Here is a 27151-nt window from a genome sequence, read left to right as displayed (position 1 = left end):
GACATCTGGGTTGTTTCCATTTGGGGACTGTCACAAAACTGCTTTGAACATTGTGTACAAGTCTTTGTATTATATATATAGCTTTCATTTTTTCTTGAGAGTGGTATGGCTGGACCTACGGTAGGTGTATGTTGTAACTTTATTTTTGTTTTCTAGTATTTTTGAGAAGGGTAAGTTCAAGAAACTAAAATTTCGTTATATGAAAGTGTAGCTATTCAGTTGTTCATTTTAGAATTGTTTTATAAATGCTGTTATTTCAAATCTTTCTACTTGCTTTTATGTACACATCTATGAAGACAAAGTAATTACAGTTACTCGGTCATTGAGGACTAGAAACATAGTTCAAAAGACAGAACGCTTGCATGAAGAGAATGGTGATGTTGAAGTTCGCCGAAGTTGCAGGATTAGAAGTCGTTATGGTAGCGTGAACCAGTCTGTACTATTTGACAAACTTATAACAAAGTAAGTAAAAATTTAGATCAAGATTATTTAGCTGGCAAAAAACTTTTTGTTGGGGACTAAGTTTTGACTAGCAGGAGTATTTAATGCATTCAGTTTATGTAAAGTATAAAGGAGAGTGATTATTAGAGGACTTTGTAATAATTCTGTATGTGTATTTAAATTCTTACAAAGAATATGAAATATTTTTACATTAGTAAATCAGTGCTTCTATTAAGGGTATTTAAAATCCGAGCACTCAGAGAATACAATGAAAGAAAAATGAAGTTTTTAAAAATATACTACTCTTTTATTTTTTAAATAAATTTCTTTATTTCTGGCTGCGTTGGGTCTTCGTTGCTGCATGCGAGCTTTCTCTAGTTGCATCGAGCTAGGGCTACTCTTCGTTGTGGTGCACAGGCTTCTCATTGTGGTGGCTTCTCTTGTTGCGGAGTGTGGGCTCTATAGAGTGTAGGCTCAGTAGCTGTGGCGCATGGGCTTAGTCGCTCCGCGGCATGTGGGATCTTCCCGGACTAGGGCTCGAACCCGTGTCCCCTGCATTGGCAGGCGGATTCTTAACCACTATGCCACCAGGAAAGTCCTAAAATATACTACTCTTACAGTTTTAGCTTATTTTTATATCATTTTTTTTAAAGCACTGCTGAAGCTGTACTTCAAAAAATGGATGATATGAAGAAGATGCGTAGACAGCGAATGAGAGAACTTGAAGACTTGGGAGTGTTTAATGAAACAGAAGAAGTAAATATATTCTTCCACTAAGGGGATGATTTAATAATCTCCAGTTTAACCTTTTTTCTCTAGAACCTATCCATTTCTTGGTTAAATTATTCATCATTTTGTTCAGCATTTGTTTGATCAGTCACTAGTTATTGCTGGAGTTTTAAGAGTTTATAGCTGGAAATATCTTCATTTTCAGTAGGATTGGAAGGCCCTACTGGATTCTTTTAAATAAACATGCTAAACTTTAATGGATTTTATTTACATATTTTTAGGGGAATCTTAATATGTACACAAGAGGAAAACAAAAAGATATTCAAAGAACTGATGAAGAAACAACTGACAATCAAGAAGGCAGTGTGGGTTAGTCTTTTCTCTTGTTCTGTCTTTTGGGTTTTATTTAGCAGAATATAGCCTTTTTATTCAGAAGCTGTGACATTTATGGTAGTTTATGATAAGTTAGGGTTATCATAGTTTCAAAGAAAAAGTGAAGGCAGGGGAGATAAAAGGGTAATATGTTTTGTTGGGAAAGTACTTAAACATGCTAAAACAAATGAAACTGGTTTGCTTGTATAATACATCTACAGACAGCATATCTCTCTCTACCTGTTTGAGATAAAAGTTGAGTTTTACTATTCTGTTTAGGACTTATTGCTGCAATTTCTTAGAACTTTTATTGAATGAAAAATCAGTTTTCCGAAATGCATTTTAAATGTTTGGTGAGGGCGTTTTACATTATCTTAAGTAGATTATTTGAGTTATACTGCATGTAACTCAGTGGCAGCCAGAAGTCCACTATATCAATGAAATTAGCAGTAACGCTATAAACTTTAGTTTGGTATGTACTGGTAGTAGCCTTTAAACTACTTTTTTCCTTCCCCTAGTTGTTTTTAATTCTATAGTTTTTTACTTCATTTTTTAAAAATCTTCATTTGATGTTGCAGAATTCCAGATTCTTTCTATGAACAACCTAGAAGTAAATAAATTTTAAAAGGAGAGTCTTTTTCTATTCCCCTATTTTAAAAATTGTTAGCATTTGGGTGAGAAGCCTGAAAGTAAATGTTTCTTAATTGTAGAGTCATCCGAAGAGGGTGAAGACCAGGAAGATGAAGATGATGGTGAAGATGAAGATGATGATGAAGAAGATGATGATGAAGAAGATGACGATGATGAAGATGATGACGATGATGAAGATGATGACGATGAAGATGAAGAGGATGGAGAAGAAGATAATCAGAAACGATATTATCTTAGACAGAGAAAAGCTACTGTTTACTATCAGGCTCCATTGGAAAGTAAGTGCTATCTTTTTTTTTTTTTTTTTCCAGGAGAAGATGTAAACAGGTTTCCTTTATCTTCACTGCCTTTCTTCTGTTATTCTTATTTTTCATGTTTTCATTTTGCAGAATACCCATGGCTGTTGTCTTTCATAACTTACCCAAGATGTGCAAGAAGTTATTTCTTCTAAAGAAAGTTAAATGTTAGCCTTGATGAAAGTAAATAATTGGATTATTTTGAAATTTCATGTCTGTTTTTAATTATTTTAGTTTTCACAGTTTTGTACTTTATTTTTTTTAACATCTTTATTGGAGTATAATTGCTTTACAACAAAATGAATCAGTTATATATATACATATGTTCCAATATTTCTTCCCTCTTGCGTCTCCCTCCCTCCCACCCTCCCTATCCCACCCCTCCAGGCAGTCACAAAGCACCGAGCCGATCTCCCTGTGCCATGCGGCTGCTTCCCACTAGCTATCTACCTTACGTTTGGTAGTGTATATATGTCCATGCCTCTCTCTCGCTTTGTCACAGCTCACCCTTCCCCCTCCCTATATCCTCAAGTCCATTCTCTCGTAGGTCTGGGTCTTTATTCCTGTCTTACTCCTAGGCTCTTCATGACATTTATTTTTTCTTAAATTCCATATATATGTGTTAGCATACAGTATTTGTCTCTCTCTTTCTGACTTACTTCACTCTGTATGACAGACTCTAGGTCTATCCACCTCATTACAAATAGTTCAATTTCATTTCTTTTTATGGCTGAGTAATATTCCATTGTATATATATGCCATATCTTCTTTACCCATTCATCCGATGATGGACACTTAGGTTGTTTCCATCTCCAGGCTATTGTAAATACAGCTGCAATGAACATTTTGGTACATGACTCTTTTTGAATTGTGGTTTTCTCAGGGTATATGCCCAGTACTGGGATTGCTGGGTCATATGGTAGTTCTATTTGTAGTTTTTTAAGGAACCTCCATACTGTTCTCCACAGTGGCTCTATCAATTTACATTCCCACCAACAGTGCAAGAGTGTTCCCTTTTATCCACACCCTCCCCAGCATTTATTGTTTCTAGATTTTTTGATGATGGCCATGCTGACTGGTGTGAGATGATATCTCATTGTAGTTTTGATTTGCATTTCTCTAATGATTAGTGATGTTGAGCATTCTTTCATGTATTTGTTGGCAGTCCGCATATCTTCTTTAGAGAAATGTCTATTTAGGTCTTCTGTCCATTTTTGGACTGGGTTGTTTGTTTTTTTGTTATTAAGCTGCATGAGCTGCTTAAAAATTTTGAAGATTAATCCTTTGTCAGTTGCTTCATTTGCAAATATTTTCTCCTATTCTGAGGGTTGTCTTTTGGTCTTGTTTATGGTTTCCTTTGCTGTGCAAAAGCTTTGAAGTTTCATTAGGTCCCACTTGTTTATTTTTTATTTGTTTGTTTTTTTAACATCTTTATTGGGGTATAATTGCTTTACAATGGTGTGTTAGTTTCTGCTTTATAACAAAGTGAATCACTTATACATATACATATGTTCCCATATCTCTTCCCTCTTGCGTCTCCCTCCCTCCCACCACCCCTATCCCACCCCTCCAGGCGGTCACAAAGCACCGAGCTGATCCCCCTGTGCCATGCGGCTGCTTCCCACTAGCTATCTGCCTTACGTTTGTTAGTGTATATATGTCCATGCCTCTCTCCCGCCCTGTCACAGCTCACCCTTCCCCCTCCCCATATCCTCAAGTCCATTCTCCAGTAGGTCTGTGTCTTTACTCCTGTCTTACCCCTAGGTTCTTCATGACATTTTTTTTCTTAAATTCCATATATATGTGTTAGCATACGGTATTTGTCTTTTGCTTTCTGACTTACTTCACTCTGTATGACAGACTCTAGGTCTATCCACCTCATTACAAATAGCTCAATTTCGTTTCTTTTTATGGCTGAGTAATATTCCATTGTATATATATGCCATATCTTCTTTATCCATTCATCCGATGATGGGCACTTAGGTTGTTTCCATCTCCGGACTATTGTAAATAGAGCTGCAATGAACATTTTGGTACATGACTCTTTTTGAATTGTGGTTTTCTCAGGGTATATGCCCAGTAGTGGGATTGCTGGGTCATATGGTAGTTCTATTTTTAGCTTTTTAAGGAACCTCCATACTGTTCTCCACAGTGGCTGTATCAATTTACGTTCCCACCAACAGTGTAAGAGGGTTCCCTTTTCTCCACACCCTCTCCAGGATTTATTCTTTATAGATTTTTTGATGATGGCCATTCTGACTGGTATGAGGTGATACCTCATTGTAGTTTTGATTTGCATTTCTCTAATGATTAATGATGTTGAGCATCCTTTCACGTGTTTGTTGGCAGTCTGTATATCTTCTTTAGAGAAATGTCTATTTAGGTCTTCTGCCCATTTTTGGATTGGGTTGTCTGTTTTTTTGTTATTGAGCTGCATGAGCTGCTTGTAAATTTTGGAGATTCATCCTTTGTGAGTTGCTTCATTTGCAAATATTTTCTCCCATTCTGAGGGTTGTCTTTTGGTCTTGTTTATGGTTTCCTTTGCTGTGCAAAAGCTTTGAAGTTTCATTAGGTCCTGTTTGTTTATTTTTGTTTTTATTTCCTCTTCTCTAGGAGGTGGGTCAGAAAGGACCTTGTTGTGATTTATGTCATAGAGTCTTCTGCCTATGTTTTCCTCTAAGAGTTTGATAGTTTCTGGCCTTACATTTATGTCTTTAATCCATTTTGAGCTTATTTTTGTGTATGGTGTTAGGGAGTGATCTAATCTCATACTTTTACATGTACCTGTCCAGTTTCCCAGCACCACTTATTGAAGAGGCTGTCTTTTCTCCACTGTACATTCCTGCCACCTTTATCAAAGATAAGGTGTCCATATGTGCGTGGGTTTATCTCTGGGCTTTCTATCCTGTTCCATTGATCTATCTTTCTGTTTTTGTGCCAGTACCATACTGTCTTGATTACTGTAGCTTTGTAGTATAGTCTGAAGTCAGGGAGCCTGATTCCTCCAGCTCCGTTTTTCGTTCTCAAGATTGCTTTGAAAAAAAAAAAAAAATTGCTTTGGCTATTCGGGGTCTTTTGTGTTTCCATACAAATTGTGAAATTTTTTGTTCTAGTTCTGTGAAAAATGCCAGTGGTAGTTTGATAGGGATTGCATTGAATCTGTAGATTGCTTTGGGTAGTAGAGTCATTTTCACAATGTTGATTCTTCCAATCCAAGAACATGGTGTATCTCTCCATCTATTTGTATCGTCTTTAATTTCTTTCATCAGTGTCTTATAATTTTCTGCATACAGGTCTTTTGTCTCCTTAGGTAGGTTTATTCCTAGGTATTTTATTCTTTTTGTTGCAGTGGTAAATGGGAGTATTTTCTTGATTTCACTTTCAAATTTTTCATCATTAGTGTATAGGAATGCCAGAGATTTCTGTGCATTAATTTTGTATCCTGCTACTTTACCAAATTCATTGATTAGCTCTAGCAGTTTTCTGGTAGCATCTTCAGGATTCTCTATGTATAGTATCATGTCATCTGCAAACAGTGACAGCTTTACTTCTTCTTTTCCGATTTGGATTCCTTTTATTTCCTTGTCTTCTCTGATTGCTGTGGCTAAAACTTCCAAAACTATGTTGAATAAGAGTGGTGAGAGTGGGCAACCTTGTCTTGTTCCTGATCTTAGTGGAAATGCTTTCAGTTTTTCACCATTGAGGACGATGTTGGCTGTGGGTTTGTCATATATGGCCTTTATTATGTTGAGGAAAGTTCCCTCTATGCCTACTTTCTGCAGGGTTTTTATCATAAATGGGTGATGAATTTTGTCGAAAGCTTTCTCTGCATCTATTGAGATGATCATATGGTTTTTCTCCTTCAGTTTGTTAATATGGTGTATCACGTTGATTGATTTGCGTATATTGAAGAATCCTTGCATTCCTGGAATAAACCCCACTTGATCATGGTGTATGATCCTTTTAATATGCTGTTGGATTCTGTTTGCTAGTATTTTGTTGGGGATTTTTGCATCTATGTTCATCAGTGATATTGGCCTATAGTTTTCTTTCTTTGTGACATCCTTGTCTGGTTTTGGTATCAGGGTGATGGTGGCCTCGTAGAATGAGTTTGGGAGTGTTCCTCCCTCTGCTATATTTTGGAAGAGTTTGAGAAGGATAGGTGTTAGCTCTTCTCTAAATGTTTGATAGAATTTACCTGTGAAGCCATCTGGTCCTGGGCTTTTGTTTGTTGGAAGATTTTTAATCACAGTTTCAATTTCAGTGCTTGTGATTGGTCTGTTCATATTTTCTATTTCTTCCTGATTCAGTCTTGGCAGGTTGTGCATTTCTAAGAACTTGTCCATTTCTTCCAGGTTGTCCATTTTATTGGCATAGAGTTGCTTGTAGTAATCTCTCATGATCTTTTGTATTTCTGCAGTGTCAGTTGTTACTTCTCCTTTTTCATTTCTAATTCTATTGATTTGAGTCTTCTCCCTTTTTTTCTTGATGTGTCTGGCTAATGGTTTATCAATTTTGTTTATCTTCTCAAAGAACCAGCTTTTAGTTTTATTGATCTTTGCTATTGTTTCCTTCATTTCTGTTTCATTTATTTCTGATCTGATTTTTATGATTTCTTTCCTTCTGCTAACTTTGGGGTTTTTTTGTTCTTCTTCCTCTAATTGCTTTAGGTGCAAGGTTAGGTTGTTTATTCGAGATGTTTCCTGTTTCTTAAAGTAGGCTTGTATTGCTGTAAACTTGCCTCTTAGAACTGCTTTTGCTGTATCCCATAGGTTTTGAGTTGTCGTGTCTCCATTGTCATTTGTTTCTAGGTATTTTTTAATTTCCTCTTTGATTTCTTCACTGATCACTTTGTTATTAAGTAGTGTATTGTTTAGCCTCCATGTGTTTGTATTTTTTACAGATCTTTTCCTGTAATTGATATCTAGTCTCATAGCATTGTGGTTGGAAAAGATACTTGATACAACTTCAATTTTCTTAAATTTACCAAGGCTTGATTTGTGACCCAAGATATGATCTATCCTGGAGAATGTTCCATGAGCACTAGAGAAAAATGTGTATTCTGTTTTTTTGGATGGAATGTCCTATAAATATCAATTAAGTCCATCTTGTTTAATGTATCATTTAAAGCTTGTGTTTCCTTATTTATTTTCATTTTGGATGATCTGTCCATTGGTGAAAGTGGGGTGTTAAATTCCCCTACTATAAATGTGTTACTGTCGATATCCCCTTTTATGGCTGTTAGTATTTGCCTTATGTATTGAGGTGCTCCTATGTTGGGTGCATAAATATTTACAACTGTTATATCTTCTTCTTGGATCGATCCCTTGATCATTATGTAGTGTCCTTCTTTGTCTTTTGTAATAGTCTTTGTTTTAAAGTCTATTTTGTCTGATATGAGAATTGCTAGTCCAGCTTTCTTTTGATTTCCATTTGCATGGAATATCTTTTTCCATCCCCTCACTTTCAGTCTGTATGTGTCCCTAGGTCTGAAGTGGGTCTCTTGAAGACAGCATATATACGGGTCTCGTTTTTGTGTCCATTCGGCTAGTCTGTGTCTTTTGGTTGGAGCATTTAATCCATTTACATTTAAGGTAATTATTGATATGTATGATCCTGTCACCATTTTCTTAATTGTTTTGGGTTTGTTATTGTAGGTCTTTTCTTTCTCTTGTGTTTCCTGCCTAGAGAAGTTCCTTTAGTGTTTGTTGTAAAGCTGGTTTGGTGGTGCTGAACTCTCTCAGCTTTTGCTTGTCTGTAAAGGTTTTAATTTCTCCATCAAATCTGAATGAGATCCTTGCTGGGTAGAGTAATCTTGGTTGCAGGTTTTTCTCCTTCATCACTTTAAATATGTCCTGCCAGTTCCTTCTGGCTTGCAGAGTTTCTGCTGAAAGATCAGCTGTTAACCTTATGGGGATTCCCTTGTGTGTTATTTGTTGTTTTTCCCTTGCTGCTTTTAATATGTTTTCTTTGTATTTAATTTTTGACAGTTGGATTAATATGTGTCTTGGCGTATTTCTCCTTGGATTTATCCTGTATGGGACTCTCTGTGCTTCCTGGACTTGATTAACTATTTCCTTTCCCATATTAGGGAAGTTTTCAGCTATAATCTCTTCAAATATTTTCTCAGTCCCTTTCTTTTTCTTTTTTTCTTCTGGAACCCCTATAATTCGAATGTTGGTGCATTTAATATTGTCCCAGAGGTCTCTGAGACTGTCCTCAGTTCGTTTCATTCTTTTTTCTTTATTCTGCTCTGCAGTAGTTATTTCCACTATTTTATCTTCCAGGTCACTCATCCGTTCTTCTGCCTCAGTTATTCTGCTATTGATCCCATCTAGAGTCTTTTTCATTTCATTTATTGTGTTGTTCATCGTTGTTTGTTTCATCTTTAGTTCTTCTCTTCTAGGTCCTTGTTAAATGTTTCTTGCATTTTGTCTATTCTATTTCCAAGATTTGGGATCATCTTTACTATCATTATTCTGAATTCTTTTTCAGGTAGACTGCCTATTTCCTCTTCATTTGTTAGGTCTGGTGGGTTTTTATCTTGCTCCTTCATCTGCTGTGTGTCTTTCTTCTCATTTTGCTTATCTTAACTGTGTTTGGGGTCTCCTCTTTGCAGGCTGCAGGTTCGTAATTCCCGCTGTTTTTCGTGTCTGTCCCCAGTGGCTAAGGTTGGTTCAGTGGGTTGTGTAGGCCTCCTGGTGGAGGGGACTAGTGCCTGTGTTCTGGCGGATGAGGCTGGATCTTGTCTTTCTGGTGGGCAGGTCCACGTCTGGTGGTGTGTTTTGGGGTGTCTGTGGACTTATTATGATTTTAGGCAGCCTCTCTGCTAATGGATGGGGTTGTGTTCCTGTCTTGCTAGTTGTTTGGCATAGGATGTTTAGCACTGTAGCTTGCTGGTCGCTGAGTGAAGCTGGGTGATAGTGTTGAGATGGAGATCTCTGGGAGATTTTCGCCATTTGATATTATGTGGAGCTGGGAGGTCTCTTGTGGACCAATGTCCTGAAGTTGGCTCTCCCACCTCAGAGGCACAGCACTGACTCCTGGTTGCAGCACCAAGAGCCTTTCATCCACACGGCTCAGAATAAAAGGGAGAAAATGTAGAAAGAAAGAATTAGTAGTATAAGAAAGAAAGAAAGAAAGGAGGGAAGGAGGGAGGGAGGAAGGAAGGAGGGAAGGAAGGAAAAAAGAAAGAAAGAAGATAAAGTAAAATAAAATAATGTAAAGTAAAATATAATAAAGTTATTAAAATAAAAAAATAATTATTAAGAGAAAAAAACGGACGAATAGAGCCCTAGGACAAATGGTGGAAGTAAAGCTATACAGACAGAATCTCACATAGAAGCATACACATACACACTCACAAAAAAAGGAAAAGGGGAAAAAAATCATAAATCTTGCTCTCAAAGTCCACCTCGTCAATTTGGGATGATCGTTGTCTATTCATGTATTCCACAGATGCAAGGTACATCAAGTTGATTGTGGAGCTTTAATCCGCTGCTTCTGAGGCTGCTGGGAGAGATTTCCCTTTCTCTTCTTTGTTCTCACATCTCCCAGGGGCTCAGCTTTGGATTTGGCCCCACCTCTGCGTGTAGGTCGCCGGAGGGCATCTGTTCTTCACTCAGACAGGATGGGGTCAAAGGAGCCGCTGTTTCGGGGGCTCCGGCTCACCCAGGCCGGGGGTGGGGGGAGGGGCACGGAGTGCGGGGCGAGCCTGCGGCGGCAGAGGCCGGCGTGACGTTGCACCAGCCTGAGGCGCGCCGTGCGTTCTCCCGGGGGAGTTGTCCCTGGTTACCGGGAACCTGGCAGTGGCGGGCTGCACAGGCTCTCCGGAAGTGGCGTGTGGATAGAGACCTGTGATCGCACAAAGGCTTCTTGGTGACGGCAGCAGCGGCGTTAGCGTTTCAGGCCCTTTTAGCCGCGGCTCACGCCCGTCTCTGGAGCTCAGTTACGGAGCATCCTTAATCCCCTCTCCTAGCGAATCAGGATACAAAGCAGGAAAAAAAGTCTCTTGCCTCTTCGGCAGGTCCAGGCTTTTCCCCGGACTCCCTCCCTGCAGGCTGTGTTCATGCCTCGAACCCCAGTCCGCCCCCGGCGCTCCGGCCGAAGCCGGAGCATCAGCTCCCAGCCCCGCCCGCCCCGGCGGGGGAGAACACAAGCCTCTCAGGCTGGTGAGTGCCGGTCGGCACCGATCCTCTGTGCGGGAATCTCTCCTCTTTGACCCCCGCACCCCTGTTACTGGGGGTTTCTTGCCTTTTGGGAGGTCTGAGGTCTTCTGCCAGCGTTCAGTAGGTGTTCTGTAGGAGTTGTTCCACGTGTAGATGTATTTCTGGTGTATCTGTGGGGAGAAAGGTGATCTCCGCATTTTACTCTTCCGCCATCTTCCCGGAAGCTCTGTACTTTATTTTATAAGTTAGTGTAAATAGGATCGCTTTTGATTTATGTTAAAGTTGTACCTCAATACATCTGAGCGTATATATGCAAAGCTGATAATCAGCTATTATGCATCAGTATAATCATAATGGTTGTTTATGGCCAGTGTGTGTTTTGGTTAGTTGTTGTTTATGCTACACATATATATTCAACAGCAACGTTGCAGGCATAAACGATTTAAAACATGAACAGTAAAATATTCTACAGTAGATATGTACTAGTATTTTCATGGAAAGTAGCATCATTGTAAATATTTAGGTGAAGAGCAAAATTGTCTTTATACATATTTATATGTCACATACATATAATTTTTTTTTTTAGAACCTCGTCATCAGAGAAAGCCCAACATATTTTATAGTGGCCCAGCTTCTCCCAAAAGACCAAGATATCGATTATCTTCTGCGGGACCAAGAAGTCCTTATTGTAAACGAATGAACAGGTTTGGTTCTGAAATAGTGACTGATTTATGACAACATAGTTGTCTGTATGTTAAGGTAGGATTGTAGAGTCTTAGGATTAGGTGTATCAGGATAGAATTCTAGAATTGTATATTTGGGAGAGTTAGCTCTATGCCTTTAGCGTTCTAATCCCCACTACCACTGACTAGTTTTTGGTTTTGCTTCCACTGATAGGAATTGTTAACAACTACCACGGTAAGGTAGTTTGTTCCATTGTTCCACACTAATAATAGAGAGCTACCTTTGCTTCAGTGTTTACTGTATTCCTGGCTTGGTGTTAAGCATTTTACATAGATTGTTTCATTTAATTTTCACATTAAGTTAGAGTATAGGTTTAGTCTTCTCTTCACATACTGTCCTAGATATATTTTCTTACCATGACAAATTCTAAGTTACATAGCTTCTAGACTTATGACTGTGACCATCCATTTTTGGATATATTTTTCAAATTTGCTCTTCTTACATACTGGGAAACATTAATTTTCTATGACTATTCAAATTATTTGTGGGTTTCTTTTCCTTTTACATCCTAACACTTGTTGCCTATCTGTCATACTTAAGTCTAAAGAGGTAATTCTTGTTATTTCTTCATTCTCCTGAGTAATAACAGATTTTCTGATGCATTAGAAATTTTCTGGGTAATAGTAGCATTATAGTAGTTCATGAATGAGAAAACTTATAGGGTGAAGCCTAAAAAGGCAGAAAAAAATGACACTCATGTGGGGAATGGTGCTTTTTTCCTAGTATTATTAATGTGCTCAGAAGTAAGACTGAGGTCTTATGAGACTTCAACTATTCGAACAGTTTTTAGAAGCCTCCTCATTAGATGCAGACTATATCTGATCATGTTTTGGCCATGGAAGGCAACACCTCTATAGGTACTGACAAATTTCTCTCTTCTAGGACAAATATGAACCCAGGGTCTTTTAATTTGATGTTCAGAGTCTCAAAATCACAAGTGTACGGTCTAGATTTCTTGTTTCATCATCCCTTTTCACACAACCAGAGCCCAGAAGCATAGAGAATCAGAAAGACAACCTGTCAGGGCTGCCCAAGATAAACTGCACTTGAAAAGAGGCCAGTCACAACTACTGAAGCCCGCGTGCCTAGAGCCCATGTTCCACAACAGGAGAAACCACCTCAGTGAGAGGCCTGCGCACTGCAACGAAGAGTAGCCCCCGCTCGCCGCAACTAGAGAAAGCCTGCGCGCAGCAACAAAGACCCAACGCAGCCAAAAATAATAAATAAATTTTAAAATAAATAAATAAATAATAAAATAAAATAGGTAACCAACAAGGACCTGTATAGCACAGGGAACTATACTCAATATCTTGTAATAACCTATAAGGAAAAAGAATCTGAAAAAGAATATATACATATTTTTATATATAGATGTATGTATAACTGAATCACTGTGCTGTACACCTGAAACTAACACAACATTGTAAATCAACTATACTTCAATTAAAAAAAAAAGTTAAACACACACACAAAAAAAGAAAAGAGGCCAGGGACTTTTGTGATGGTCCAGTGGGTAAGACTCAGCGCTCCCAGTTCCGGGGGCCCGGGTTCGATAGCCGGTCAGGGAACTAGATCCCACATGCGTGCTGCAATTAAGAAGTCCACATGCCACAGCAAAGATCCTGTGTGCCACAACTAAGACCCAGTGCAGCCAAAATAAGTTAATAAATATTAAAAAAAAAAAAAAAGGAGGCCATGCTGTCAGTACTTTTCATAGGCCCCATAGGATATTGTTAAAGACCAATATTTTGATAGTGTAATTTAATGATCTTCAGAAAAGGAGAGTAAGGTGTAGTGCTCCCTGGAGTCCCCATCAAGCATAGGGCCCAGGGCAGCTGTCTTGGTTGACTGACTCACAAAACAGGCCTATGTTTGATCCCACAGAAGTGAGAGGCTGGCAGTTACTTTGAAATTTAATTTCTTTTCCCATATTTAATGTGTTTATATTTCTGGAATTAACATGCTTGTTGATTGACTTACCTCTGTAATCACCACCTACGATATATCTTGCAGTAGGGAGGAATTTTTTTTGCCTGTTTCGTGCTTGAGTTCCCATATTTGGTTCACAGGGTATACTCTTTCTCTGTGGAGAGTGTCTCATGTCATTGCATAGCTCCTTGGGTACAGGATTTTTTCCCCCTCCTATTATTTAACAAATGTTTGAGTACTACTATGTGCCAAGCACTATGGATATAAAAATGACTTAAGTCAGAATTCCTGCCCTTGGATCTCGGACTAGTGGAGGATTCTGACTCATTTAAACTATGAACCAAGAGGTTTAATCTGTACCCTGAGTCACATTATTTGGCTTAATTACCTTGGTGTTGGTTTTGATAATTCCCTTTAGACTTTTTCTTTTTGATAACAACTTTATTGTGATATAATTCACATGCCATATAGTTCGCCCATTTAAAGTATACAATTCAATGGTTTTTATTCACTGAGTTGTGCAACTATCACCACAATTTTGTTTTATTTTTTAATATTAATTTTATTTATTTATTTATTTTGGCTGCACCAGGTCTTAGTTGTGGCACGCGGGATCTTTGTTGCAGCATGTGGAATCTTTTAGTTGCAGCATGTGGACTTCTTAGTTGTGGCATGCAAACTCTTAGTTGCGGCATGCATGCGGGATCTAGTTCCCCTACCAGGGATCAAACCTGGGCCCCTTGCATTGGGAGAGTGGAATCTTACCCACTCGACCACCAGGGAAATCCCAACCACCACAATTTTAGAACATTTTTCTTGCCTCAAAAAGTAACCCTGGGGACTTACCTGGTGGTCCAGTGGTTAAGACTCAGCTCTCCCAATGTAGGGGGCACAGGTTCCATCCCTGACCAGGGAACTGAGATCCCGTACATGCACGGTGTGACCAAAAAAAAGAAAAAAGAAATGTAACCCCGTACTCTTTAGTTATCACTCACCAATGCTTCCAGCCCTAACCTACCACTGTTCTATTTTCTGTCCGTATAGATTCTGGGTATTTCATATAAGTGGAATTCTTTGTGACTGGCTTCTTTTGCTTGGTATAATATTTTCCAGGTTCATCCGCATTGTAGGATGTATTAGTACTTCATTCCTTTTTATTGCCAAATAAGATTCCATTGTATAAATATACTATACTTTGTTTATCCCTTTATTAGTTGATAGACATTTGGGTTGATTCTACTTTTTGGCTATTATGAATAATGCTATTATGAATATTCATGTACAACTTTTTGTGTGAACAAATGTTTTCATTTCTCTTGGGTATATACCTAAAAGTGGAATTGCTAGATCAAATGCTAGCTATATTTAATGTTTTGAGGAATTGCCAGATTGTTTTTCCAAAATGGCTGCTGCACTTTACATTTCCACAAGCAATGTACTAGAGTTCCAATTTCTCTACACCTTTACTAGCACTTGTTATTACCTGATCTTTTGAATGTAGCCCTTTAAACCTTTTTTTTTTTTCCAATTTCTTCACCATGGTGGAGTTAACATCTCATTCCTTCTAACAACTTTAATGGTAGTCATTTGGCTTATTAGTCTTTTTACTTTTTCTTGAAGAGACCAGCGTCTGTTTATCATTTATATCCTACTTAGGCAGGGAAAGAAAGCACACATCCAAAGAGTTGTTTGAACATTGCTCTTAGTGAAACTTGCAGCCACAATGTAGGATTTTTGAAGGGTCTTTGGCGTACTTACATAGCAGAACTTCAGAAATGCTGCCTTTAAGTAGGATTTTCTTTCTTCCTTGTGATTGCTAACCTCTAGTCATCTAAAGTTTACTCTTTAGCTTCAGTTTGGAGTTTCTGGAACAAGCCTAGCCCCTTTAAACAAGAAGGTAACATAAATAGCACAATTGCTTCACCGGTATTACAAAGTACACGTTACTGGTTGTCAAGGAACTAGAACTGGCAACTCTAGACGCTCTGGTTAGGTTCAAAGTGCTGGTTCAGTGCTGTCTGTGCCAAATTTTTCAAAAGTTATTAGTAAAATGGAAAAACGAAAAAGTGAATGTGGGTATATGTATTTAGAATTTTTTTAAAAAACTGAAATAATGGCCTTTCTACAGTGTAATTTTGAAGAACTAGGACTGCCTAGGTTGTGAGTTCAGCTCTACCACTTATTAATGACCTTTTCCAAGTTATTTATCCTCTCCATGCTTTAGTTTTTTGATCTGTAGAATGGAGACAGTAGCACCTATCTCATAGAATTGTGCAAATTAGGTGAGTTAATACCTAGAAAATGTTTAAAATAGTATCTGGCATATGTTAAGTTCTATATGCGTTTGTAACTATAATGTTCAAAAATAATCCCTACTTTGCACATCAGACGTTGGAAACTTTCTCAGTCCACAAGGTTTTGTTGTTTGCTTATAACTTTATTGGTTTATGAAATAAACAACTGGAGATCATCAATGTGGTAGTGTACAGAAGGTGGATTTTTTTTTAAATAGACAAAGGTTTTGAATTATACCATCATTGACTAATTCTGATATTTTAAGCAAGTTCTTTAAACTATGAGCCACGTTGGCCCCAACTGTATAATGAGCCTACTAATATGTACTTGTCCAATTTTAATTAAGTTTGATAATACGTCAACCACCTGGTACAAGAAACACTTAGTAAATGTTAGTCCTTTTTATTAATTGTTAGTCTTAATTATGTGAATACCCACTGAATTCACACACAATTATGTATATTACATAATTATAAGTAAGATTCTATTATAATATTAATGATAGTATTAAATAAGTTAGTCTTGCATATAAAACTGGAGACTTGTACTCGGTGGTTTTACAGGCAGATCACAAATATGGTCTTTGGACGTGTTTGAATGGGTAGATGGTGAAGGATTATTTTCTTACTTATATCTGTTTCCACAGCCCCTTATCAAAACCCTGGGGCTGCTTTATATTTCAGAATTCAGATTTGGGGGAGGGATTTACAAAGAAAACATACAGCATATATAATGTGCAATATTAACATTTGTAGGTGTGTCTGGGCCAGCACTGTATAGTCAGATATATTAATTTTATAGTAAAATGTATGAATAACCATAGTAAGCAGGACAAATAGAGATTTTGAATTGCCTTTATGACATTTCAGGTCATGTTTTGCTGCTAAGTGAATAATGAAAAAAGTTGTTTTCAGAGGTTTTTTTTAGGTATAAGATTCTGGACCTCAATTTTTCAGATAATAGATTGTGAACCTTTTATATTTTTGGACATACCTACTTAACCATGATTGTACTCTGACTCAGGAAATGCTCTAGACCCTGAGCCAATAGAATGATTAAATCTGGTTTTCCCAGCCAGATTCTGTTTTTATTCTGTGAGTCTTTGCAACTGTCCAAAGGCAGAAGTGATTTTAAAACTTTTTGAGTATTTGCAGCACTCAGCATTGTATTTTTGTTTTGAATTTTATTTATTTTTTTATACAGCAGGTTCTTATTAGTTTCTATTTTATACATACTAGTGTATATATGTCAATCCCAATCTCCCAATTCATCCCACCACCACCACCCCACCCACCATTGTCCCCCCTTGGTGTCCATAAGTTTGTTCCCTACACCTGTGTCTCTATTTCTGACTTGCAAACAGGTTCATCTGTACCATTTTTCTAGATTCCACATATATCAGCATCGTATTGGATACTACCAACCAGCCTACGATTTTGATTATTTTTATCTTTTTTTTTTTTTTTTTCGGTACGCGGGCCTCTCACTATTGCGGCCTCTCCCGTTGTGGAGCACAGGCTCCGGATGCGCAGGCGGACTCTCAACCACTGCGCCACCAGGGAAGCCCTATTTTTGTCTTTTTTTTTTTTAATTAATTTATTTATTTTTGGCTGCGTAGGGTATTCGTTGCTGCGCACGGGCTTGCTCTAGTTGTGGTGAGTGGGGGCTACTCCTCGTTGCGGTGCGTGGGCTTCTCATTGCGGTGGCTTCTCTTGTTGCGGATCACAGGCTCTAGGCGCGTGGGCTTCAGGGGTTGTGGCTCGCGGACTCTAGAGCGCAGGCTCAGTAGTTGTGGCGCACAGGCTTAGTTGCTCCGCGGCATGTGGCATCTTTCCGGAACAGGGCTCAAACCCATGTCCTCTGCATTGGCAGGCGGATTCTTAACCACTGCACCACCAGGGAAGTCCAATACCTTAATTTTTTAAATATTGATTTTGTATGATTAAATGATAATATTTTGGATATATTGGGATATATAAAATACATTATTAAAATTAATTTTACTCTGTTTAGTGTGGTTAATAGAAAATTTTAAATTACATTTTTGGCTTGCATTTCATATCTATTGGACAGCAATGAGATCATTCAAAAGTTATGTACTTTGCCTTCATTTCATAAAAATGTGCATCTAACCTTATGGCTTTTTTTTTTTTTTTTTTTGGCTGCCCTGGGTCTTAGCTGTGGCAGGTGGGCTGCTTAGTTGCAGCACGTTGGCCCCGTAGTTGCGGCTCCAGGGCTCCTTAGTTGTGGCTCACGGGCTCCTTAGTTGTGACATGCAAACTCTTAGTTGCGGCATGCATGTGGGTGTGGGATCGGACCCAGGCCCCCTGCATTGGGAGCACGGAGTCCCATCCACTGCACCACCAGGGCAGTCCCAATCCTATGGTTTTTATTATTATGCAGTTCTATTAAAAATTGTTTAAGAAATATCTTTTTAAAAGCCACAGCTGAAAACTTTTCCATCTTAGACTTTACAGTATAAATTCCTCGTGGAGTTTGAGACTAGCAAGAATTGTCACTTGGGGTGAGCATGGTGTGCTTTTACTTGTGTTCAGTTGGAGCAGGCATTTTTTGCTTAGGCATTCTGCTACAAGCATCTTAACTTTTAACATAAGTGTGTTCATTCTTCCAGCTATAAAACAAGCAGGTTTTTCTAGGTATATTTTTTGTAACCTACCATAACTGTTTTTGAAAGTAATTAGGAAAATAGTGATTCATTCTTGCTTGAAAGGGTTGATATGGATCCAGGTGCTGGTAGACTGAGTATTTTGCTGAGAGGTATAGTAGCAGAGTTGTTGCAGATCTGGAGACATGCTGCTTGTATGTGATTCCTAGATTTGCCATTTCCTAGTTGCGTGATCTTGGGCATTACAGTTAACCTTTCTGTGCCTCGGTTTTCTTTTAAAATTGGGGAAATAATAATACCTACTTCATAAGAATATTGTGAGGATTTAATGAATTTATACATGTAAATCACCTAAACTAAAACAGTGTTTGACAAATGGTAAACTCTCTGTAGGTCAGACAAGATTATTATAATGTATATTGATACTTTCTGAATTCTCAACCATGAATTACTTTATGTTGCTGTGGTATCTTGAAAACTGATATTTTCATTTGATTGTATGTCTTTAATAATAAAGGTTCAGATATAAATATTTCTAACACTTAAGTTCTCAACCTCTAAAGAAAATGAGGAACTTGAAACACATAATCTCATGATTTCCCCATTTGAAATTTTTTTAATTCTTAAGAAAAATGTATATATTCTAACATGGAATTTGGGGAAGGAAAGGGGGTTGATGAATGGGTTTTTTTTTTAATCTTTTTAAAATAGGTGCCTCCCACTAAATTTTCGGAAAGATGAATTAAAAGGAATTTATAAAGATGGAATGAAAATTGGAGGAAGCCTTGCTGATGTTGATCTAATGCAAGTAGATTCTTCAGTAAGTACAGTCTGAAATGTTATTTTTTGCTTCAGTTCAAAGTTAAAAAAGAAATCAATTGTTTTATCAGAAATTTTAATCTTTATAGATTCTTTTCTTTCTTCTTTTAATCTTTAGGCCACAACTAAGATCCTGTTACTCAGTTGACTGTGTGTGGCTTGGGTAGTTTGGGAATGGAGTAAGATTTTAATTTTGATTCCAAATTTAAGAATGTCAATGTTTCCCTTCCATTACCAGGTGCGATTTGATAGTGTTGGTGGCTTGTCTAATCATATTGCAGCTCTAAAAGAGATGGTGGTGTTTCCACTACTTTATCCAGAAGTCTTTGAAAAATTCAAAATTCAACCTCCAAGGTAATTTAATTATACATTTTATTTTAGCCAAAATCTGAGCTATGCTATGTCCAGAAAGATAATGCTTCTCTGTTGAAAATTTTCAGGTCTACAGTAATTTGTTATATTTGCCCTGCAACATCCTGGGTGTTTCGAATATTTTACTTTCTTAATGTTTAACATGAAAAATGGTTTCAAAATTGATTCTCCATTAAAAAAAAAATCGTTTTCCATGGCTTTTCATAATTTAGTAGAATTCCTCTCATACATACTCTTTACTTTTTTTCTTTCAGTTTTGTAATTTAGTTTTGAATTTATGTCAAAGTAATACATGTATGTAATTTTTAATATATTCTTTATTTTATAATGAAGTATATGTACATAATTTTAAAAGTTAAATAGTACTATAAGTTTTACAAAGAAAAAATGGTAGTAGTCCCTTCTGTTTTTTCTATTTTAGACATAATATATAGACTTCCTGTGAACAATGACTATTTGACTCTTACTTTCCCCACCCTCCACATATACACATTTTCCCCCTTCCATATTTCCAGTAGTTTATTTATATATAGATAAACTTGATTTTCACTGTTTGCTTTATGACTATGTAAATATTTCTTGCAGTTTAGCCATGTATTATATAACTTCATTTCCTCTTTTATATCTCTCCTCTCCCCACCATAAAACTCCTAGAGGAAAACATAGGCAGAACACTCTTTAACATAAATCATAGCAAAATTTTTTTGGATCTGTTTCCTAAAACAAAGGAAATAAAAGCAAAATAAACAAATGAGACATAGTTATATTAAAAGCTTTTGCACAGCAAAGGAAACCATTGACAAAACACAAAGACAACATATGGGAGAAGATATTTGCAAATGATATGACTGACTGATAAGGGGTAAATATCCAACATATATAAACAGCTCATATAACTCAACATTAAAAAACAAAAAACATGATTAAAAAATGGGCAAAAGAACTGAATAGATATTTTTCCAAAGGGACATGCAGATGGCCAACAGGCAGTTGAAAAGATGCTCAGCATCATTAATCATCAGGGAAATGCAAATCAAAACCACAATGAGATATCACCTCACACCTGTCAGAATGGCTGTTATCAACAAGAACACAAATACGGCTTCCCTGGTGGCACAGTGGTTAAGAATCCACCTGCCAATGCAAGAGACATGGGTTCGAGCCCTGGTCCGGGAAGATTCCACATGCCATGGAGCAACTAAGCCCGTGCACCACAACTACTGACCCTGCGCTCTAGAGCCCACAAGCCACAGCTACCAAAGCCCATGCGCCTAGAGCCTGTGCTCCGCAACAAGAGAAGCCACCGCAATGAGAAGCCCACTCAGCACAACGAAGAGTAGCCCCCGCTTGCCGCAACTAGAGAAAGCCTGCATGCAGCAACAAAGACCCAACACAGCCATAAATAAATAAATTTATTTTAAAAAGAACACAAATAACAAATGTGGGGAAAATGTGTAGAAAAGGGAACCCTCATACATTGTTGGTGGGAGTGTAAATTGGTGCACTACTGTGGAAAACAGTATGGAGGTTTCTCAAAAAACTAAAGATAGAACTACCACCGTATGCCCCAGTAATTCCACTCCTGGGTATATATCTGAAAAAAACAAAAACACTAATTCAAAAAGACACATGCAACCCAATGTTCATAGCAGCATTATTTACAGTTGCCAAGTTATGGAAGCAACCTAAGTGTCCATCAGCAGATGAATGGATAAAGAAGATGTGGTATGTATATACTCAATGGAATACTACTCAGCCATAGAAAAAGAATGAAATTTTGCCATTTGCAGCAACACTGATGGACTTGGAGGGCATTATGCTGAGTGAAATAAGTCAGACAGAGGAAGGCAGATACTGTATGATATCACTCATATGTGGAATACGAAAGTACAATACACTAGTGAATATAAGAAAAAAGAAGCAGACTCACAGATATGGAGGACAAACTAATGCTTACCAGTGGGGAGAGGGAACTGGGGAGGGGCAATATAGGGGTAGGGGATTAAGAGGTACAAACTATTAGGTATAAAATAAGCTACAAGGATATATTGTACAACATAGGGAATAGAGCACATATTTTCTAATTACTATAAATGGAATATAACCTTTAAAAATTGTGAATTACTATATTGTATGCCTGTAACTTAGTTAATATTTTATATCCACTATACTTGAATTTTAAAAATTAAAGTAAAAAAATTCAACAACAGATTCCTTCAATTTTTTCTCTTCATTTCCCCTTCCTTACATTTCCCCTTTCTTACATTTCTGCTCATAAAAAATCAATATATGACTATGTTAAACTATTTTCATATGGTATGTTCTCTTTCCATTTTAATGGCTGAATAATATTCCATTTTGTGGATGTATCACATTTTATTTAATTGATTCTGCTATTTCTGGCTATTTTGTTTTCTCCTGTTTTCATTATCACAGATGTCAATATCATGAACATCTCATTGCTTCCTCTTTATGGGAATCATTAAGTTTTTTCTTTAAGATACCACCTTACAAATAAGATTACTGTGAGATATATTTAAAAAAATATATATATATATATATATATATATATTTTTTTTTTTTTTTTTTTTTTTACGGTATGCGGGCCTCTCACCACTGTGGCCTCTCCCGCTGCAGAGCAGAGGCTCCGGACGTGCAGACTCAGTGGCCATGGCTTACGGGCCCAGCTGCCTTGCAGCATGTGGGATCCTCCTGGACCGGGGCACGAACCCACGTCCCCTGCATAGGCAGGCGGACTCTCAACCACTGCGCCACCAGGGAAGCCCAAAAATAGATATATTTTTAAAAATCTGTTTCTGTCTTGACTTTTGTACATTGAAATCACTGGTTTATTTCACTTGTCTGATTGTTTTCTTAACAATTGCTTTGTTTTTTTACCATTTGCATTTGATTATATTCATTTCTTATTATTTTTTATTTCTTTTGGCTGCAATGCGCGGCTTGTGGGATACTAGTTCCCTGACCAGGGATTGAACCCGCGCCCTGGCAGTGCAAGCACCAAGTCCTAAACACTGGACTGCCAGGGAATTCCCTTATTTTTCTTTTATTTTTTTCTTGACTTTGAATAGATTTTATCCATCACTTGTGATTTTTTTTTTTTTTTGCCATTCTTATTTTGTCATTTCTGTTTTTCTGGGATCTTCCTTAACTTTTCTTTTCAAGAGCAGTTATTTGATGATCATTTCTAGTAAGATTATGAATATAACCCATTTTCTCAGAATTCTGTCCTGAGAACAATGAATAACTTTGGAAATATGTGAAAAAGCTGTACATTACCCTATGACAGTGCAGTGATGTCACCAAAAATTATCTTGAATTCTTTGTGTTGTCCTAGTCCCTGTCACCCAGCCACTACTTCAAGTTCTCTCTTCTTTTATCTTATTTTCTCTTGTGTCCATTCCCACTGTTTTCTTGCAAAACTTTTGCTGTTATGTTACTGGTGCTCAGACCAAAGATTATACGTGAAATCTGCTGTTCTTTCCCCTGATATGTTATAAAATTAAACAGTCAGGTCTTTTCAATCATAACTTTTATGCAAGGTAAGATAATATGATGAGCATGATGAATGAATGAAAGAAAATATGTTTCACATAAAGGGTTTTATTTAGTTTCAATATTAATTTTATAGTATGAATATTAATTCCTAGGTTTTAAGTTGTGCTTTGTGGATTGAAATGATATTTCACTTGTCTTAATTACATTCTTATTCATTAAATGTATCCATGAAATTGGTTTCTAAGTTTTTGTTTGGTCTGTTTTTCAGTATAGTACTAAAATAATACTTATTCTTTTACAGGGGTTGCTTGTTTTATGGTCCACCTGGAACTGGAAAAACTCTGGTTGCTAGAGCACTTGCCAATGAATGCAGTCAAGGGGATAAAAGAGTAGCATTTTTCATGAGGAAAGGTGCTGATGGTCTGAGTAAGTGGGTAGGAGAATCTGAAAGACAGCTGCGATTGCTATTTGATCAGGTATGATATTAAAATTTACCTGTATAGATCTGTAATCAGTGTAGATTAAGTATAAGGATTGGATAAACCTTGCATTTGATCACTTTTCATAGAAATAAACTCATAATAATTATACCAAATATATACTCTTCCTAGATTATTTTCCTTTGTCGTGTCATGATTACACCAACGTATGATGAACAGTTTTATAGTAAAAAGAGGAAGGAATAATTGGGTCTAAGCTCTGGAGTCTTAGGTCTCATATCTAAAGACTAGAGACAGAGTGGTAGTCTCACTCTTAAAAGAGACGACAGTAGTGAGTTATGTTTCAGTACACGAGCTGAAGATTAGCTCTGCCCTAGAGTGGCTTTCAGTTTCATATCCCAATTGTATTGACAGTAAGTTGTGAGATAATAGCATTCTTAGCTACTGAGGCATATTGTTGCAAATGCTTTTATATCTCTTTGTAGAATTCACTGAGGTTTTTTTGTTTTAACTTTACTGAAATAGATTTTAAACTATGGCATCTTATTAAATAAATGTTTTTTTCCTCCTGACATGGAGGAAAGCTATGTCACTGTCTTCTATTCTTTGTCTTGTTTCGACAGTTGGTCTTCAGTAGATATTTTTTGTGTCCCAATAATTGTAGCTGTATGAAATCTGAGGGATATAACCAGTGGAGTATATTGAATGTTTCCAGCTGAAAATGCAAATAAACTTAAGTTGTATGCTCTTATAATTTATTATGTCTGAATCATTAAAACATAGTTCTTGAGTTTATATTTTTAAAAACTTCTTATAAGCAAATAGGAATGAAAATGGATTAAAATGCTTTATACTAAGTCTATGTATTTGAAGTTTTTCATGATAACATGCAATCACTGGACTTGCTTCCTAGGCCTATCAGATGCGCCCATCAATTATTTTCTTTGATGAAATCGATGGTCTGGCTCCAGTACGATCAAGCAGGCAAGATCAAATTCACAGGTAAAACTTGCTTGATGGTACTTCTGCCTTTCTTCCTATATTCTGAGCAGTATTGATGTTGCATGAGGGATAGAATGTTAGATGGTGAAAGAAAGTTTATAAACCAGTGTTGTTTGGTAGTAGAAACCAATGTGTAGTACAGAAGAAAAAGAAAAAGTGAACCTGTTCTAAAGGGTAGGGTGTTCTCAAGCACAGTATTGGTTATAGATTTAACTTGTGATACAGACCTAAATGCCCATTGGCCAGTGAGGTAAGGCAAATAAAATGAGTGAGGCAGGCCAGTGATAAGGGTGGGTCTGGGAAATGTGGCTGAGTGTCCAATCATGAAGAGCGTGGCCAATTGTTTTTAGCTCCAGCCTATTACTGAAGTGCAAAAGCTGACTCAGACTTGAAAAATAAATTTTCTTTCCTCAATTTTATATTCAGATCTTTGCGTTAAATATCTTTTAGGTGTTGCCAACTAATTCAGATGCTTTTTTTTTTTTTTACCCTAGTACTAGCCCAACTTCCTGATTTTCAGAATGGGAAAGTTGCATCTCGCCTGTGATAATTGTTACCCAAGGGAGCAGTTTTCACTAGTACCACTGACTCAACCTGAATCTAAATTCATTTTAGTCCTAGTTCATCTTCAGTTTTTCACAGCTTCTTTTTAAATGCAATTATTTAATTAATTTGGGTACCCAAAAGCAAATGTTTGCATGCTTTCATTATGCCAGTATTGTTTTTCATTGTAGATAATATAAAAGAGAAACGAGACATAAAATTATGAGTGATAGGTAGGTTTTGGCTTTTCTAACACCTAACAACATTTACTATATTCTGGTCTCCTTCTTTGACTTGATACTATAAAATTTTATTTGTTCTGAGTAAATTAAAATGTTTACTCCTATATGGTAAAAATAGTTGTGTGTGCACATACCCTACCAATAATCATACACACTTTTTATATATATGACACATTTCATTATCAGCCATACTGTATTCATTGTGTTGATAGGGAAAAATATATTTAACAATACGACCATCACTTTGCAATCAAGTAATTGAGTACTTACTGTATTTTGGAACAGTTCTAAAAGGGATTAGAGAAATTTTAACAAGAAATATAGAATAATTTTAGCAAGCACTTATCATTTCAAATATATATTTTTAAGAGAACTTTAGTTTTTTGTTTTTTCCAAAGACTTAAAAAATCTGAGAGAAAAACATTTTTGTTAAATTAAGCTTATTTATTTATTTACTTTAAGGGAGTAAATCTTTTTCTTTTTTTTTACAAATTTATTTATTTATTTATATTTTTTATTTTTGGCTGTGTGGGTATTCGTTGCTGCGCGCGGGCTTTCTCTAGTTGCGGCGCTCAGGGGCTGCTTTTCATTGTGTTGCGTGGGCTTCTCATTGCGGCGGCTTCTCTTGTTGAGGAGCACGGGCTCTAGGTGCGCGGACTTCAGTAGTTGTGGCTCACAGGCTTAGTTGCTCCGCGGCATGTGGGATCTTCCTGGACCAGGGCTCGAACCTATGTCCCCTGCACTGGCAGGTGGACCACTGCACCACTAGGGAAGTCCAAATTCAGCTTTTTTAGAAGTTAGCACATTGAACATGATTAAACTATCCTCTTTATCTTATTGTTGGTAATAATTGTAGGATAATGCAAATAAGTAAGTATGTGAATGCATTAGAAAATAAGATTTTTAGCCTAAGAAAAGAGGATACAAATATAAAGTAAATTAAATTAAAACCCTCAAATCGGGCTTCCCTGGTGGCACAGTGGTTGAGAGTCCGCCTGCCGATGCAGGGGACACGGGTTCGTGCCCTGGTCCGGGAGGACCCCGCATGGTGCGGAGCGGCTGGGCCTGTGAGCCATGGCCTCTGGGCCTGCGGGTCCGGAGCCTGTGCTCCGCAACGGGAGAGGCCACAGCAGTGAGAGGCCCACGTACTGCAAAAAAAAAAAAAAAAAAAAAAACCCTCAAATCTTTACTTGAATTAGAAATACCAGTATGAACTTACGATGAATTTTATTTTTAAAGAAAAAAATGATTCCTATCTCTGGACACTAAAAAGGCCTAGAAACAATCACAGTCCAGTGGCAATTCATACCCTTAGTAATCAGAGTGTGATCTCTAAATACTAGGATTCTTTAGTAGAGGAGGTGTTAGGCAGAACTGAGATGGGAAATAGCAAGACAAGCCTGGAACATATTGTAATTCCTGGAAGTGAAGAAGCAATCAAAGACTACTGGGGTCACATCAGAGTGACATAGCCAGTTTGAAGGGGTTTCCATTGGCCAAAGACGGGACAGTTTGAGACCCAGTATACTGAGTCTCTTAAATATGTATACACATATTTAAGAGACTCAGTATATTGAAGTGTATCAAGTACACAGAAATCATCAGTTTTTAATGATCTCTTTAAAAAAAGAACTTAACTGGTCACTCCAAAGGTTGCTAAGACAGTGACTCATTACTCTGAAAATTGATGAAGAGAATGAATCAAGCATTTCTTTTTCCTGTCCTGTAACCCTGATTCAGAGTAATTTAATAATAATGATAAAGAGAACTTTGTTCTCTATAGAAAAATCACATTTAATAAACGCAAAGGAAATTATTGAATTAGAAAAATAACCATTTTGCAACCCCTTATGAAATAGTGGATCAAGAACTATGGTTTTCAACTGGGAGTGATTTTGCCCCCCAGGGGACACGTCTGGATATATTTTTGATTGTCACAACTGGGAGGGGGGAGTGCTCTACTGGC

The 27151-nt window shown here is 37.2% G+C and overlaps 1 protein-coding gene across 2 annotated transcripts in view; it reads left to right on the top strand.

Annotated features, from left to right (window-relative positions):
- ATAD2 (ATPase family AAA domain containing 2) overlaps nt 1-27151 on the top strand; it is a 71796-nt gene that overhangs the window by 20480 nt on the left and 24165 nt on the right. For both annotated transcript variants that reach the window (XM_019932043.3, XM_019932044.3), the window contains 9 exons: nt 297-462; nt 1095-1197; nt 1452-1539; nt 2253-2471; nt 11244-11361; nt 18963-19071; nt 19309-19424; nt 23260-23434; nt 24312-24400. In XM_019932043.3, the coding sequence (XP_019787602.2) occupies nt 297-462; nt 1095-1197; nt 1452-1539; nt 2253-2471; nt 11244-11361; nt 18963-19071; nt 19309-19424; nt 23260-23434; nt 24312-24400 (1183 nt within the window). The remainder of the gene's footprint in view (nt 1-296; nt 463-1094; nt 1198-1451; nt 1540-2252; nt 2472-11243; nt 11362-18962; nt 19072-19308; nt 19425-23259; nt 23435-24311; nt 24401-27151) is intronic.

This window comes from Tursiops truncatus, chromosome 17 (genome assembly GCF_011762595.2).
Source record: "Tursiops truncatus isolate mTurTru1 chromosome 17, mTurTru1.mat.Y, whole genome shotgun sequence".
Taxonomy (NCBI): domain Eukaryota; kingdom Metazoa; phylum Chordata; class Mammalia; order Artiodactyla; family Delphinidae; genus Tursiops; species Tursiops truncatus.
This window is presented reverse-complemented; position numbering and strand designations above follow the sequence as displayed.